The sequence below is a fragment of the Rutilus rutilus genome (assembly GCF_951802725.1).
Source record: "Rutilus rutilus genome assembly, chromosome: 12".
NCBI lineage: Eukaryota > Metazoa > Chordata > Actinopteri > Cypriniformes > Leuciscidae > Rutilus > Rutilus rutilus.
This window is the reverse complement of record NC_140217.1, coordinates 31331511-31348017: the sequence shown is the minus strand read 5'-3', so window position 1 is coordinate 31348017 and position 16507 is coordinate 31331511. Positions and strand designations below refer to the sequence as shown.

The 16507-nt window shown below is 38.2% G+C and overlaps 2 protein-coding genes across 2 annotated transcripts; one reads left to right on the top strand and one right to left on the bottom strand.

Annotated features, from left to right (window-relative positions):
• The first annotated feature begins 1352 nt into the window (after positions 1-1352).
• On the top strand, positions 1353-7301 carry p4htmb (prolyl 4-hydroxylase, transmembrane b). Its single transcript, XM_084425983.1, has 9 exons — positions 1353-2364; positions 2455-2536; positions 3229-3419; positions 3527-3623; positions 3734-3896; positions 4041-4226; positions 5298-5388; positions 5508-5631; positions 5937-7301. Exons 1-9 carry the CDS (start codon positions 2005-2007, stop codon positions 6152-6154), a joined length of 1512 nt encoding a protein of 503 aa, XP_084282109.1. The 5' UTR covers positions 1353-2004; the 3' UTR covers positions 6155-7301.
• A 1087-nt stretch (positions 7302-8388) lies between these two features.
• slc26a6l1 (solute carrier family 26 member 6, like 1) lies at positions 8389-15249 on the bottom strand (the record flags this gene model as incomplete). Its single annotated transcript, XM_084425964.1, has 19 exons — positions 8389-8510; positions 8636-8781; positions 8897-8951; positions 9031-9429; positions 10089-10199; positions 10578-10670; positions 10909-10978; positions 11095-11201; positions 11341-11436; positions 11568-11645; positions 11720-11842; positions 11934-12081; positions 12436-12518; positions 12856-13008; positions 13090-13254; positions 14375-14550; positions 14700-14810; positions 14893-15032; positions 15116-15249. The coding sequence occupies 19 exons, from the start codon at positions 15247-15249 to the stop codon at positions 8487-8489; spliced, it is 2412 nt and encodes an 803-aa protein (XP_084282090.1). The 3' UTR covers positions 8389-8486.
• Between the last annotated feature and the right edge of the window lie 1258 nt (positions 15250-16507).

The following is a 16507-nucleotide window of genomic DNA, read 5'->3' as shown; positions in this document are numbered from 1 at the left end:
TTTAAACATTTTCATGACTAAAAAAAAACACAAGAAATTACCATTTGTGAGGCAGTGTTTCTGGTTCTACATGATTTCAATATAATGTGCTTTTGAGGAAGTGCAGATCAATATTAGCCTAGAAATCCAGACCTAAATCTGAAAGATTTTCAGATTCAACCTGTGCTCTCGCGAGAACTCTGGATTTCCAGGGTAGATCAATATATACCTGGGAACGTGATTGGACACATCCCAACTTTATGTTAAATGGAAAGATCTATTTGAAAGACATATAGACTCACAGAAAACCCTAGTAAGAAAAACACTGGTTTGAAGTTGAACCTGCTGTTAATAAATAAAACTGCACAGCTACGCTTATGACAGACCTGCCTAGCAACTTACCTGATAGCCACATTAGCATCCAGCAAATGAAGCACATAATCCACAAGCCACATTAACATAACTCTCAGAAGAACTGCACTAAATTGCACAACTTCATATGAAACTAAGCAGTAATTCAAGTTTTTTTTTTTACCTATTCTATTCAAGCTCTCCACTAAATACGAGATAATGTTTTTGACCACCAGGGGTTGCTATGCGCTACTAATCGCTCTAGCTGTAGCTGCAGTACAACCGAGTACAACTGCTTCTGTCAGTTCTGTTATGGCAAGTTCAACGGAATGATTCTCGATTCGGTTCTATCGAACAGTTCGTAAAAAAACGTATTCACCAATTCGTTTACGTCTTTTGGAGAAATTGTGTCATCATTACATTGTCAGACATCCCAGCATGATGCTGAACATATTGCTGTTCATTAAAAAGCTTCATTAAAAAGACGGATCTCATTTCAATGTGATTTTCAATTTTCAATGAGTAGTTGTTGATTCAAGACCAATGAACGATTATCCAAGTTCGGTTTGTGAACCTGTTCAACGGATTCCTTGAAAAGATTCGAATCCAAAGAACGGCTCATTGACGAATCGAACGTCGGTAGATTTGGGCATGAGCAACATAGACATAACATAGATGCCTCATTTGGAGCGGTCCGTTAACATTCGAGAGCAAGTTGACCGTGTCTGCAACCGTAGTTAGACGCATGTAAGACTAGTATGATCTGTGAATATCTATATATGAAATAGACTTCAGCAGACGATTTTGCTAAACTAACACAGTACAACAAGAGAAAGGCGTCAGTTGACACAACATTAAATAGTTACCATAGTAAAAGTAAAAACATTAAAGTACCATTGTAATCTCTGCGGTTTCACAACCAGAGCTGTGCAATGTTGTGGCATCATTGAGAGTGACGACCCTCTGACCGTTGCAAGATGGCGGGCGGACCGACGTGTCTGGAGCGGTGGAATGTGGCATCTACGTATACATTTGATACATTTCTATGATGAGCAGTGCGTCGAGGATGCCCGCAGTTGTCAGGTGAATGGCGTCCCTCGAAAGTCCAGTCAGCTGCACTTTCACTTCGAGATGTATAACCAAGAAAGCTGACATATAAATTCAAATTATTATAAGCAGACACTACAAGATCTTCCCAACACGGATTATGAGGAGAACGAATTTCAAAATGGTGCTTCGGCGCAACGGTTCGCAGGATAATAGAAGCTGCGCAGTTGCTATAATCACGCGTCTCGATGTAAACAAGAGAGTGAAATTTGACAACTGGAAGTGCTGAGTAAGCCAGAGAGTGTCATGCTACCACAAGCCGGAGGTACGCTTATACTGACGAAAATAATTGTTTCCAAAATGTCTTTATCCGTAGTTTAAAGCAGCGAGTGTTATCGAGATTATTTTGTATCTGTTCGTGTAAGTTAGTTAACAAGCTTTTTAGGTAGTGTTTTAGCAGCCAGTCTGCTGCTGATCTCTTCTGACTGACGTCTAGTTTTAATGCGGGGGTTTCTTATCTGTCGAATACCTGCCAAATACCAGCTATACATTTTACCATAATGTTCTTTTGAAAACAGATTTAAATAGTGTATTTTAAACCGACCAATAAAAGTGTTGTCTGCTAAAATGATGGAACCCCAGGACAATATTGAAGAGGATGACACCGCATCATCAGCATCAGCATCATCATCATCACCGCCACCCCGGTCTCTGCCCCGTCAGCGCGTCTCTCTGCAGAAGAGCAGCGTGTGTTCTCGCTCTTACTTCATGGTGGTGATGGTTTTCTTCCACGTTTACATCATCAATGTCATTGCACTTCTGCTGTATGTTCATTATAATAACGGCTCTAACACATTAAGCACGGCAAACCGGGATTTTACAAACAGAGATAACAGTCATAAAGTTACCGGACCGTCAGATGCGCAGACCCCTTCAGACTCGGGCTTCCCTCGAAATATGTATCTTCCTCGCATTGAAGGAATACGGGTAAGGAGTATACATTAGATGTTTTGGATATCTTTGAGTATTTATATTCGTATCTTCCAAAACCTACAGTCTTTTTTTATTTTGCATTAGGTGGGACATGTCCAAAAAGTGTCACTGGTGCCAGGGAAAGTCCATGAAATGAAGACACTCAGTCTAAAGCCCCTTCTGTTTGGTAAGGACAAGATGACCCCCCCCCCCCCCCCCCCCCAACCCTAACCCTAACCCTAACCCTAACACACTTTTTCGTACAACAATACTAAACAAGAGCTGTTGAGAGGACAAAAAAGTTCCATAAAAGTAGTCATGTGCTGTGTGCAATTGGTGAGCGGTTATCCTAATATGGCTAGCATCCACTTACCTACTTTCAGCAAATTGGTCACAACAATTGAATGAAGATTATGTCACCTAATTAATTTTCATGGCCCGTTCACACCACAGTTATAACAGATGACATAATCGCAGTGTATGCTTATAATAAACTAAATTTTTATCGCTTATTGGTGTGTGGACACTAATATAGTTATCATTGTGGTGTGAAAGATCCTTAATAATAAAGCTTACAATGTTTCCCTCACTATTTTCAGATTTTTCCTCTGCCCGTGCATACAACTTTAATGTAAAAATTTGTTAACAAAAATGAATTATTTTTATTCATAATTCCCAATATGCGTAAAACTGAATGAAAAAAAAAAGCATGAATGAAAGGTATCTGTTAGAATTTCGATTTTTGGGTGATCTTATGAAATTAAACGTTTAGTCTTATTGGCATGCATGCATTGTTTGCTATTAGTGTTTTTGTGTTTGTTGATTCACTTATCTGTGTGAGGCATCATTGTGGCTCTGTTTGTGTGTGCGTTGCTGTAGAGATCCCTGGCTTTCTGTCAGAGGAGGAGTGTGGTGTAGTTGTGCGTTTGGCTCAGCTGAAGGGTCTGATGGAGAGTCAGGTTATGGTCCCTGAAGGTCAAGAGGAACTTGATCAGCAGCTCAACCTCAGTCCTGAGGAAATCTTCAATTTCCTTGACCTCAACCAAGATGGCCAACTACAACCACACGAGGTCTGTTGAGCCTTAGTTTTGCAGTTTGATAATGCTGAGAAAATGTAATGTGTAAATCTTTCTTCATTTACTTTACGTGTAATCTGTAACTTGATTTTCTGGTGTAGATATTGACACACTCTCGAGTGAGAGACGGAATCTGGTTAACTTCTGAGAACCTTAAGGAAATCTATGATGGCCTAAAGGTTGATCAGGATGGAAATGGTAAAGACCTAAGAGGGAGATCTTAAACGGACGCCCAATAGACGTAGATCATAGTTTGCCGATTTGAGTGTCCATATGTATGTTTTGAGTATATGTCTCTTTTGACGCAGGTCTCTTGAGTTTAGAGGAGTTTGGGCGTCTGAGAAGTGATGCCTTTCAGCGTTTCCTGCTACAGCGTGGGGTTGAAAGGAGCCAGCTGGTGAGGAACAGCAGACACACCTGGCTCTACCAGGGTCAGGGAGCACATCAGGTTCTTCAAGACCTCCGCAAAAGGTTTGATCTGCTCTCTTATTGTCCACCCATCAAGTGTGCTGACATACAGCTTTTAAAAAGCTTTGCTTTCTTCATGTGTTTCCTTCTGTAACCCCTTCTCGGTTTGAAATAATGCTATATCTATATCTCTTCCTGTCTTTAAAGAGTCACTCGTTTAACACGACTGCCATCCTCTCTGGTGGAGTTAAGTGAACCTTTACAAGTGGTGCGCTATGAGCAGGGCGGCCATTACCACGCTCATCATGACAGTGGGCCGGTGTACCCTGAAACAGCCTGCACACACACTCGCCTCGCTGCCAATACCACTTCCCCATTCCAGACTTCCTGCAGGTAAGCCAAAGAGATTAACCCCCGGTTTCATAGACAAGGCTTAAGCTGCGTATTTGAGCTGTTTTAACTGAAAGCAACTTGCACTGACATATCTGAAAATATGTCAGTGTCATGGTTTTGTCTCAAGATGCTCACTAGTAATGTTTTCTAAAGCACATTTATAATAGCTACTTAAATGTCCTAATTGAACTAAAGCCTAATCCTGGTTTAAGCTTAGCCCTGTCTGTGAAACCGGGTCTAAGATTAATATTTTACAGTGATATAATGTCATAAATAATAATTAAGCGTTATCACACATGCATAAATGTATTTAGAACAAGAGCATGATTAGGAACATGATATTAACTTCATTAAAGAGCCCATGTTATGCTTTTTCAGATATTACCTTTCATGTACAGTAGTGTTTAATAAAGCTGTTTTTTTAATGTAAAAGGTCTGGAAAGTTTCAAAGATCAAAGTGCATGAGAAAAGGAGTTCTTCATTGGCTGCCCACGAACAATGTCTACTTTAACCCTCCTCAAACACTGTAGTTGTAGCTAAAGCCTGCAAGAGTTTGTTGTTAGACATCTCAAGAATATGCTGTTTTCTGTACTGCGAAAGCAAATCCAAAGCGTTTCCAAAGGATGAGGACTCGGGCTTGAATTGATATGGTAAAACTAACGCCGTCGTTACTGTGCGTATCACTGTGTATACAAGTACCTTCAGAGCCGGAATTCAGATACGGTAAATGGTATTTCGTTTCCAACCGATGTAAGCAGAATAGCTTGGGCCATCTGACCAATCAGAGCAGAGTAGGCTCTCGGAAAGGAGGGGTTTAGAGAGACCGAATCTTTGATCGAACCGTTTCAGACACCGTGAGAAAAGAAGTGATGCTGCAATGTATATTATGAGAAAATTAAAGTGTTTTTTGACTTTAGATGCATGTAAACCTATTATAGGAGACCTCTAAAACAAAATTAGGAACCTTTATTAGGGGCACTTTCGTTAAATGTAAATACATTTCCGACCAAATATGGCAAGCTTTTATCCCCCTAAAGTTCATAGTATTTGTGTTGTGTTTTTTTTTTACAGGTACATCACGGTTCTGTTTTACCTTAGTAATGTAGAAGAAGGGGGAGAGACCACCTTTCCAGTGGCAGATAATAGGACTTATGAAGAAGCGGTGTGTCTCATTGAATAAAATGTCTTTGCATGTTTATTTGTGAGTTAAAAGCAAGAGTTTTACTCTATTTAAGCACATGCCACAGCTAATAATTATGTGCATGTATTTGTGTTTCCCAGTCACTGATACAGAATGATGTGGATCTGTTGGACACCAGGAAGCATTGCGATAAAGGCAACCTGAGAGTGAAGCCCATTAAGGGGACGGCAGTTTTCTGGTATAACTATCTCTCCGATGGTAGAGGTAATGAATATAACTTATCTGCTATTTTGTAATGTATTTTTGTAACGTTTTGGAATAAAGTGGTGTAATATTTGCACCAATTATCCATAAGCCTTCTTATTCTATCTGTTTAATCATTGTTTGATACCCAAATCCAAATTTCCCAAATTGTATTATCACCATGACAATTTAAGTATAAAAAGTCTAACTGAAATATTAACATCAATTTCAGAATGCCTCAGACTTTTAGACCTCTCTGTCCAGATAAATTGTCTGGAAAATCTTGTTCATAAGCTGTAATTGTTGTTCTGTGCTGCCCTCTGTAGGTTGGGTGGGTGAACAGGATGAGTATTCTCTTCATGGTGGCTGTGTGGTGACACGAGGGACTAAGTGGGTTGCCAATAATTGGATCAATGTCGATCCAGACTACCAGCGACAGGCGCGCTACCAGCAGTTTGTTTCTCAACAAGAGACACAAGAGCAAGAAGATCTCATTTCAGAACTGAACTCAGATCAACACATTGAAACACACCAAGACTTGTAAACACATACACAAATCCAGGTACAACGTTGAACATATATACACATTCACTTCTGTGTAATGATCTTTTTATAGTCCCTCACTTTCTCTATTACACACACGGCAGAAAATCACTATACACACACGCCTTTGTATCAAACACCCTGAAGCACTGACCTCATACCAACACACACAAATACACTCACCCTTTGTATATTTTAATCTTGTTCACTCTTCCACACAAATGCACACTATAGAAATGTAGCCCTACCAAAATTTCCTTGTATTCAGAATTGAATGAGCTTTTTACCCAGCCTTCAGCGGTCCCAGTGTCTGAACTGGAACCTGTGTTGGGTTGGATTCAGGGATAAACAGCCTGATCTTTATGCAATTGTGAAAGACAATGCTACTGTTCCTAATGTAGATATTTGAAGGCATTATTATTCCCATTAAATGGGAATGCAGCCATATTTGACAACTTTGTTTACATACAGATTGACACTCTACTGTACCTTCCAAAGGCCGTACACCGCAGCTAAGCGTTAAATGCAGTGATAGTAAATTGAAGAGCATCCGAGATGTGTCTCTCTTCCCTGGTGGGATGATAGTTATGACTAGCTACTTTGGCAACCTCCAGCAAATAAAGCACAGGCAGTGCTAAAGCAACTTCACAATTGTGGGAGGATGTAGTGTGTATGTGACCAAAGAATGTGTAAAAAATATATATATATATATTGTTGCTTTCTACTGAAGTGACATTTTAACTGACATCAAAATCACTGAACACTTTGGTGTTGTCTGCAGGTGCACTCAGCATTAACTAGTTGTAGTTCTGTCAATGGAGTACAGGTTAGTTTATTATCATAACTAGTAACTATAAATAATGAATAGTTTTAACCTATGTAACATCTATTCAGCCTCCATCTCTGCAAGGACGTTTCTTACACTTATTCCCGCTCAGATATTCCTGAAAAGAAGCATGTAAACTTGCACAATCTTGTATGATTTGGTTGGATTTTAATAATTTATTTTATTATGTTTTACTTCGTTAATTGTAATGCATCCAAAGACTGTCTGAGGTTAACTTATTTTATTTATTTGTTGGAGTTGAATCACATTGTTGCTGTTAAAATGCACAGAATCACTTTGTTGAATAAATTATTAAAATTATAAATCAGAGACTATATTGTTTTTCTTTAAAAACACATTGCATTTTCTACTTTAACATTTTGTCTGTTGCTTTTATAAAATAAAATGGTATAAATACAATTACATTACATTTAAAACTACGTGTTCATATTACTAATCAGTATAATTTACAATAATCCTTTAAGTAAAATAAACCAAAAAATACACAAAAATATTTAATTTAAAGGGATACTCCACTTTTTTTGGAAATAGGCTCATTTTACAACTCCCCCAGAGTTAAACAGTTGAGTTTTACCGTTTTCGAATCCATTTAGCCGATCTCCGGGTCTGGCGGTACCACTTTTAGCATAGCTTAGCATAGATCATTGAATCGGACAAGACCATAAGCATCTCTCTCAAAAAAATGACCAAAGAGTTTCGATATTTTTCCTATTTAAAACTTGACTCTTCTGTAGTTACATCGTGTACTAAGACCGGCGGAAAATGAAAAGTTGCGATTTTCTAGGCTGATATGGCTAGGAACTATACTCTCATTCCTGTGTAATAATCAAGAAACTTTGCTGCCGTACCATGAGTCCAGCAGGCGTAATGATATGACGCAGCGCCTGAAAATAGGACTAATAGGTTAGACAAACTTAGTCCCAGTCACGTTGGAAGTTACAGAGCTGGGGACTATCTTCAGGTGCTGCGTCATGGTACGGTAGCAAAGTTTCTTGATTATTACACAGGAATGAGAGTATAGTTCCTAGCCATATCAGCCTAGAAAATCGCAACTTTTCATTTTCCGCCGTCTTAGTACACGATATAACTACAGAAGAGTCAAGTTTTGAATAGGAAAAATATCAAAACTCTTTGGTCATTTTTTTGAGAGAGATGCTAATGGTCTTGTCCGATTCAATGATCTATGCTAAGCTATGCTAAAAGTGGTACCGCCAGACCCGGAGATCGGCTGAATGGATTCGAAAACGGTAAAACTCAACTGTTTAACTCTGGGGGAGTTGTAAAATGAGCCTATTTCCAAAAAAAGTGGAGTATCCCTTTAAACACCTACATTTTTATAACCAATTTAGAGAAAAGTATCAGACATGCTTCATTAGTCAAATGCTATTTGAGCATTCATGTCATGGACATAACTTGGAGAGGTTTACTTTTTTGTATATAGCTTGTAGGAGCAAGATGAATCATCAATCAAGAAATCAGTCTTCTCTCATAGTCTGGTACCACTTACATCCTGAAATGTGAAGTTAGAAATCATGTATATGATAATATTAAACAATCATTCCATAATCATATTCCATGTATATGTACTGTAAGTGTGATATTGGTGAGCACATATACTGTACGTATAGAACCTACCAGAGCATTCTCATAGCTGTGGATGGTCACAGCTCCCCGATGCTTGAGACAGTACAGAACAGCATCATGCACAGTAGCAAAGACACGACCCTCAGTGATGACATCAGAGAAGAAGCCGCCACGCTCAAGCTGTTCCACCACCAGTGCTTGAGTGAAAACAATGAACAGGCCACAAATTATAATCATTGACTAAATAAAACATCTGACAGGAAGGCTGATCTTTGAAGTCCACTGTAACAGTAATGATGATAGACCCATTACCTTGACAGCCTGCCAAGTAAATATCCACATCGATCTCTCCAAAATCGTGGAATATCTACAATAAGAAATGGTGATGAGAGCTTGGTTGCAATTGCAAAGTCACTTTTTCTCTGTTGGACTTTTGAAGCACTTACATTCCTTAATGTCTTAATGGCCACTGTATCAATAAAGTTAGCAGTGGAGAAATCCAATATGATGGAATGGATGTCCCAGGTCCACTTCCCCAGGGATCCCAGAGAAACCCTCTCCAGATCCCTGCTTAAAGTGTCCTCGCTGCTGGAGTCCAGCGTGGTGGTGTCCCCGTCATGTAGATCTGACACTGACCCCAGGGTGGCGGTGTCAGGGTCAGTGCCCTTCAGGTACATCCAGGTGTGACAGCCATCAGATGTCCGTGCTGTCTCAGGTATTACAAACACTGTACTGTTTTCCCTCTCTCTCCAGCTAAGCTCTCTGTGAATGTCTCCATTAACTTCATCTTCCACCGTAAAAACAGACTTTTTGGATCGCTGAGAGGCTTCCCTGAGAGCTCTTTTCTGTAAAGGAAGAATTAAAGTGACAGTTCATAGATTTGAGCAGATGAATTCACTAGGTGTTTGACCATAGACATGCTCCTTCATAGCAACTTAATCATTATGGTGTTATTTTAAAAGTGACTGTTTTGAAATGCTCTACTTTGGCTCTCCGCACAGGAAACATCTGATTTCAGTAGAGTTTGACTTTATTATGTTGCTAAGCTAATATATGCATGAATATACACAGCGCACACAAATATTATGTAGAATAATCCATTTGCAATTACTATTTTTATTGACGCTTTTCAGTGTTAAATTAAATGTTTTTTTTATTATTAATAAAAAAAAATTTGGTTTCACTTTATTTTGATGGTCTCAAATTTTTATAAATATAATATGTTTTCACTGAGCTCATAAAAATGCATTCTGGGATTGACTTCTCCTTATAATTTGGACAATATTAGGTTAAAATCTTGGGAGGCAGCATAGGGATATCTTTTGTAACAGCCTTTGCGTGAGTCACCCATGCCGCCTTTAAATGCTGCCTTTGTAAGATCACTAGGTTTTGGAACAGACTGAACATACATGATAGTACAGGATTAGGACTAGCTCATGTTAATGGTGCAGTTTATCATATCATTATCCAGTAACCATGGAAACAGTTAGCAGAGATCTTCTACCTGTCTTTTGGCCTCTCTTTGGGCTCTTCGCTCTGCTCTCCTCTCTCTGCGTCTCTGCTTGGCCTCCTGTCTGCGCTTATAGGTGAGCATTTTCCCAATGTTCAGGCCACTCTGCGGAAACATTAGCAATTAATACGCGTTAGCGAAAATAATATAGGTATATCTTTAAAGACAGTGGTTCCCAAACTTTTTACTCCAACGGCCCCCACTAACCACAAAAATATTCAAAGGACCCCTAGGCCTAGTTTTATTTTTAAATTTTACTCACAATTTGTACATAATAAAATATTTTAGAGCTTGGCATGGTTGTTTTTGTTCATATTTTGTCTTATAAATGATTTTGAGCCATGTTGTATGGAAGGCCCCCTTGGATGTTTGCTGAGGCCTCCTAGTGGTCCCCAGACCCCTGGGTGAGAACCACTGTGACATTCCAAAGTACTGAAAAAGAAATACTCTATTGTATACCAAGTTCCAAACAAATCATTTTACCTTTTTTTTAAGGGCCTCAAGATAAAGTTCAGCATTAGCAAAGTACATGGTGGCGGAAGAGCGAAATATGGTGATACCTGGTACCTCCCTCACCTGCAAAACAAAAAGCATGATTGTGATAGGTCTGCTGAGGTAGATACATTGAAAACATAAAAGGTCACATAGGTGTAATGAAGTCTTGTTTGCTATTTAAATGGTAATAGTAACAGAGTAATAGTGGGAATGTGATTGATATTTATTCATTTAGCAGGACTGCACAGGAATGTCGAATTGAGGGCCATTTTTGGTTATTTGTCTATTTATTGCAGTTAAAAATTAATGTAATACTCACCTCTTTGTGCGTCTCCATATCTAGATATAGCTCAGTGCCAGGGAGGTGTCCCAGTAGTGAATAACTGGGCCTGAGACAAACATAGAAGTCATGCGATAAGGTCAGAGATGATGCAGTAAGAGAATGAAGCAGATGACAAGAGCGAGAAACAATGTTGAAAGATAAGAAGCAAGGAAAGACTCCAACCGTTGAGTTCTGAAGATAACAGAGAGAAGAGCAAAACCCATGGAGGCACCCAGACCCATATCCAAATTAAAGAGCACAGTTGACACATATGTCACCAACCATATCAACTACAAACACAAAAACAGAGCATAGAGATGACTAAATAAGTACAGATAAACCAATACTTTGGGTAAGCGATTCAGATGAATCTCAGTAAGCACCACTAAATGCTTGTAGATTTTTGGTGGAGACTGCAGCAAAACTTACTAGATCAATCTTGCAACTACGCCACAGTGTGACTATGTCATAGTACTGCTTGAACATTCCCTTCAGATTCACAAATACAATGGCAGCGAGAACTGCCTAGAGAGACATACAAAGAATGGAAATTCTAGTCATAATTTATTCATAGCTCATACCAAAATATAAAGTGAATCTATAAAGTAAAAAATAGCTTGGTAATCTGACTCATAGTCTGCACAGTTTATACATACCTTGGGCAGCTCCTGAAAAAGTGAGCCTAACTTTAGTACCGTCACCAGTACTATTACACCAGACACTACTCCTGCAATCTAAACAAACACAATGTGATGAGCAAATTTATAGATATATAAATGCATGCATTCGCTAAGTTGTACAAATGCACTTGTCTTGCCTGTGTCTTGCCTCCTGTGGTTTCCTGTATGAGACTGCGAGACATAGAAGAACAAACTGAAAAACACTGGAAAAAACCTCCGACTGTATTACTGAGACCCAAAGCCACCAGCTCCTACAACAACAGTCAGAAAAAGACAGAGATCAGCTGTGTAATGTAGTTATCTGGTTGTCTATTTCCATATGTGTTATGGTGATTTACCCACCTGGTTGCTTTCCACTTTGTAACCATGTTTCAGAGCGAAGGTTTTGCCCAAAGAGATAGAAATGGCATAACCCACAATGGCTATTGCAAAAGCATCCAACACCACCTCAGAAAAGACACGTGTGATTGGAACCCCGGGAGGCTGAAGTCTGAGAAAACACATCAGAACGACCACAGTAATGCATGCACTTGAAATAATATCATACGTCATATAACTATTTTTCCAATATTTGATCATATTTGATTTTTACATTTTCTGAAGAAAATGTGAGTGAGCCAAAACAATGCTAGTGGTGGTTATCATGACCTCGCTATGCAGATGCTAATGTGTTGGTAGGTGGTTGCTAAGGTGTTGCTAGGGTGTTGTGGATGGTTGCCCCAAGTCCCCCCCAAAAAATGGTAACAATAATAATATTGTAATGCTTGCCTTCCCAAACACCACTAACTGAGAGAAAAAACAATTATTATTTAAAAATACAAATATTTTTGATGTGAAAACTCACCCACTTGGGATCTCGCCAACGACTGATATCTTATAGCTTTCATTCAGCCGAGTGTAGAATGATATAACGGTCGCCACTACAATCTAGCATAAAAGCATATACAAACTTTCATGAATTTCATGAGTTAAGGGTAAAATTATGTTAACGATTTATTTGTAGTAAATAAGAAGCCAGACTAGGTGCAATTAGTTATTACTAGGAGATATGATGCAAACACTATAATGCAAAGTTGAAATGCTGACTACACAGATTAATAGCACAGAGAGGGCATCAAGGAAAGGTACTACAGACAGATACAACAGAGATACTGGTTTAGAGATTTAAATAAAAATGTTACTAAGTACAATTTATGGGTAGGATTGAATCAAACAATGAAGAAGAGAAGCAGATAGTATCTAATTTTTTGGGGGGATTACATACAGTGCAGAGTTCCACCGGAATAGGCACCAGCATTTTATGCCTGAGCGCATTGTTAAGCTCTTTGGCAGTGATGAGAACCACAATGGCCACAACACTAGCCAGCAGAGTTGGGAGATGAGTCTCTGGCAACAGCCTAACCAAGTCTGCTAGAGTCTACACAGAGAAATGACAGAGTTATGCTTAAGTCTGCATGTATTGAGGCATGCATGTTTCTGTCTGTTAGATTGTACTCACATAGACAATAGACAGAGGTCCATTGAAGCGCTTGGGTGAGACTCCAAGGATGTACTTTAACTGGGCTACTACAGCATGAGCGGAGGCAGCGGTGGTATAACCTCTGACCAACGGCTCTGAAAGGTACGTACCAACAAACCCAAACTGCACCAAGCCTAATACAACCTAAGAGTGAGAATGCAAGATTGTATTTAATTACAATGTGAAACTGATATATTATAATTCATGTGCAATAGTGAACATATGCACAGTAGTTTGGGGTCGATTAAGATTTAAGATTAAGTTGAGAATATTTATTATTTTCAAAAAAGTTTAATATGCTCACCAAGGCTGCATTTGTTTGATCAAAAGTACAGTAAAACAGTAACACTGTGAAATATTATTATAATATAAAATAACCATTTGTTTATATATAAAAAATAAATAACAATAATAATTCAGCGTCCAGTCTATATAGTGTCACAAGATCATTTCAAAATCATTATAAAATGCTGATTTGGTGCTCAAAATGTCTTCTTATTATTATTAAACTGTTGTGCTGCTTAATATTTTTTGTGGAAACTAATATCTTTGATGAATAGAAAGTTCAAAAGAATAACATTTATTTGAAATAGAATTCTTTAACATTGTAAATGTCTTTACTTTCACTTTTGATCAATTTAATGCATCGTTGCCGAATAAGTTTTATTTCTTAAAACAACAACAGACTTACTGACCCCAAACTTTTGAATAGTAGTACATATGAAGAGTTCAGATGCAAAAGCCTCTAAGTGCCATCTGAAATTTTCTTCTAGAATGATCATTTTAATCAAGCTCGTATATTTAAGTTCAACAATTTCACTTAAATGGCAATGCAAATTACCTATTAATTGTCATTTAAGTGAAATTACTGAACTTAAATATACAAGCTTTATAAAAATGATCATTCTAGAACAGGGGTGGGCAACTTCGGTCCTGGAGGGCCACTGTCCTACAGAGTTTAGCTTCAACCCTAATCAAACACACCTGAACAAGCTAATCAAGGTCCTCAGGATTACTAGAAAATTACAGGCAGGTGATTTTTTCAGGGTTGAAGCTAAACTCTGTAGGACAGTGGCCCTCCAGGACCGAAGTTGCCCACCCCTGTTCTAGAAGAACATTTCAGATGGCACTTAGAGGCTTTTGCATCTGAACTCTTCATATATATATATTTACTCTATGTATATTTATAAATGACATGGCTTTAGGTATATACATTTTTGTGTGTTCGCATCAGTCTGTGTTTGTATGTGTTTTTATTTATCACCTGAATAAGTCCTCCCAGTACAGTGGTGGCAGCAGCAACCTGGACTCTGTAGAAGTCCCTAGATGCGATATCCACCTCTTCAGTCACATTAGTGCCATTGTAAATAAGGAAATCTGCATCTGGGGCCAGTCTCTCTGTCACACTACCAATCATAATACTGAGGATAGTAAATGTGCCTACACACACACACACACACAATGAAAATAGTTCAATGAAAATAGACAATGTACACAGGATTCAAGCAGAAAATAATCCATTTAGACAAAATAAAATCAACTAAAGTTAATCATTTTCATTAGTATTCAAATATAAATTAGGCTCTCACCTATGGAGATGTGTCTGGAGGTCCCAAAAATAAAATAAATTAATGGAGGATAGAGGGATGTGTAGAGTCCAAATACTGGAGGCAACGAGGCCAGCAAAGCATACGCCATTCCTAAAACACACAAATACAAGGTCTCAAACAAAGATTATCCTGTATGTTTCAGTCATTAAAAAGTCAAGAAACACGCTTTTACCCTGTGGAAGGTGCATAATGCCCACACTGATGCCAGAAATGAGATCCGGCATGCCATAATCCCAGATGGAGTAACGGGGCAACCAGGACAGAACAGGCAAGAAACCAACTATGGTACGTTTTAGTTTGGGTACCGAACAGCTAAAAAAAAAAATGAAAGAAAACACTTAAAAACAATGCTGATTTTTTTCACACTAACAGTTACTTTCATGGCTACATCTTACCTGAGTGATTTCTTCAGCCAATGGGAGATGGGAAGGTTGGTCTGGGAATGGTCCATTCTCTGTGATCGCTCTTTCAGCCTCTGTTCATCTATAACCTCTCTCTGTATACAATACTCTGCATTTCCTGAGTCCATGTTCTCTATTTTGTGCAGGATAGCTACTATAATTGGTCTACTCTGTGTCAAGATAAAAATGAATTACAAAGCACAAAATTACACTGACCCTCAGTACATCAATACAACTTCATAAAGCTTTCTGCGTGACAGTAATCTCTGATATCCCTCTAAAGCTGTGTGAGATATTTAAAAGGGGAGATAATAAGGGTTGGTTGAAGCTGTGCTTTCTACTAATCATTAACTTAAGAACAAGTAATAGCATGTAATCATTTTAATGGATACATACAATTTCAGAAGCATTAAATGAGCAAAACAAGAATATTGCCAATGTGCATGTCATTATAGAGAATTTTAATTATAAAAAAAAGCCCTAATCGTTATCTCTCAACTCTTGTCTTATTTTAGTGCAAATGCTGAGTCAGACTTTCCTCCTGTGTTCATTAGTAGCTTCTTTGTGCACTCTAAGGTAAACTGCGATGGAAACTTTTTCTGTTCCAGTAGAAAATTCCGTCGTGACGTGCAACATATTATGAATTAATGACAGGACAGGAAGAGATGTTTTGACATCGTTCATCCTGTAAATTTGCAACACATGAAGTGGTCCTTAAAATGGCTTTAAATGGAATGGGGAGTTAGTGCAGGGGGTTAAAGGTTTAACAACTCTCCTCTGTGGTTAATATATTAATAATTGAGTAGTGTAGGCCTCTGACTTGAACCGATTACACTTGCGGTCCTATTTTTACATTGAAGAAAATAGGGGGCATAGGGGGGCTATTTTAAGATATCTGTTTGTACAGTTGGCATAGTATGAGTTCAGGGGAATTTTTTTAATAAATAAACACAAAAAACACAGTAAAGCTTCTAGTCTTTACTGCTTTTAAAAAAGTCTTTACATCCCCACTACAACAAAAAGGTAAATTTGCATGTAAAAGCATGGCACATTGCAGAGTTTCAAAAGCAAACTTAAAAATAAAAAAGGAAATTAATTTTTAATAATATAAAAGTTTAATATTGTTTACTTTTAAGAAGTATTTAATTGAATCAAATACTAGTTCTGGATTTGCTTCATCAAAAACTTGATAACACAAATAAAAAATGAATGTATAAATAGCCCTTATTGCACCAAAAGTAACTGTTAAGAAGCTGCATTAAAGAACAAATGCTTACACATAGACTGTGTGTGTTTCTTTAAGAGCATGATGGGGTGAAATTTGACCTTAGCTGTCATGTCTCATGAAGGCCTTTCCCCAGATTCCATGAGAGAAAAACAAACACA

What these genes read in the sequence shown, in the direction of transcription:
- p4htmb (XM_084425983.1), top strand. Translation starts at nt 2,005, where the DNA reads ATGATGGAACCCCAGGACAATATTGAAGAGGATGACACCGCATCATCA. An exon ending in CTTCAAGACCTCCGCAAAAG is followed by an intron (nt 3,897 to 4,040) that starts GTTTGATCTGCT and finishes CTGTCTTTAAAG; the next exon opens with AGTCACTCGTTTAACACGAC. An exon ending in CCATTCCAGACTTCCTGCAG is followed by an intron (nt 4,227 to 5,297) that starts GTAAGCCAAAGA and finishes TTTTTTTTACAG; the next exon opens with GTACATCACGGTTCTGTTTT.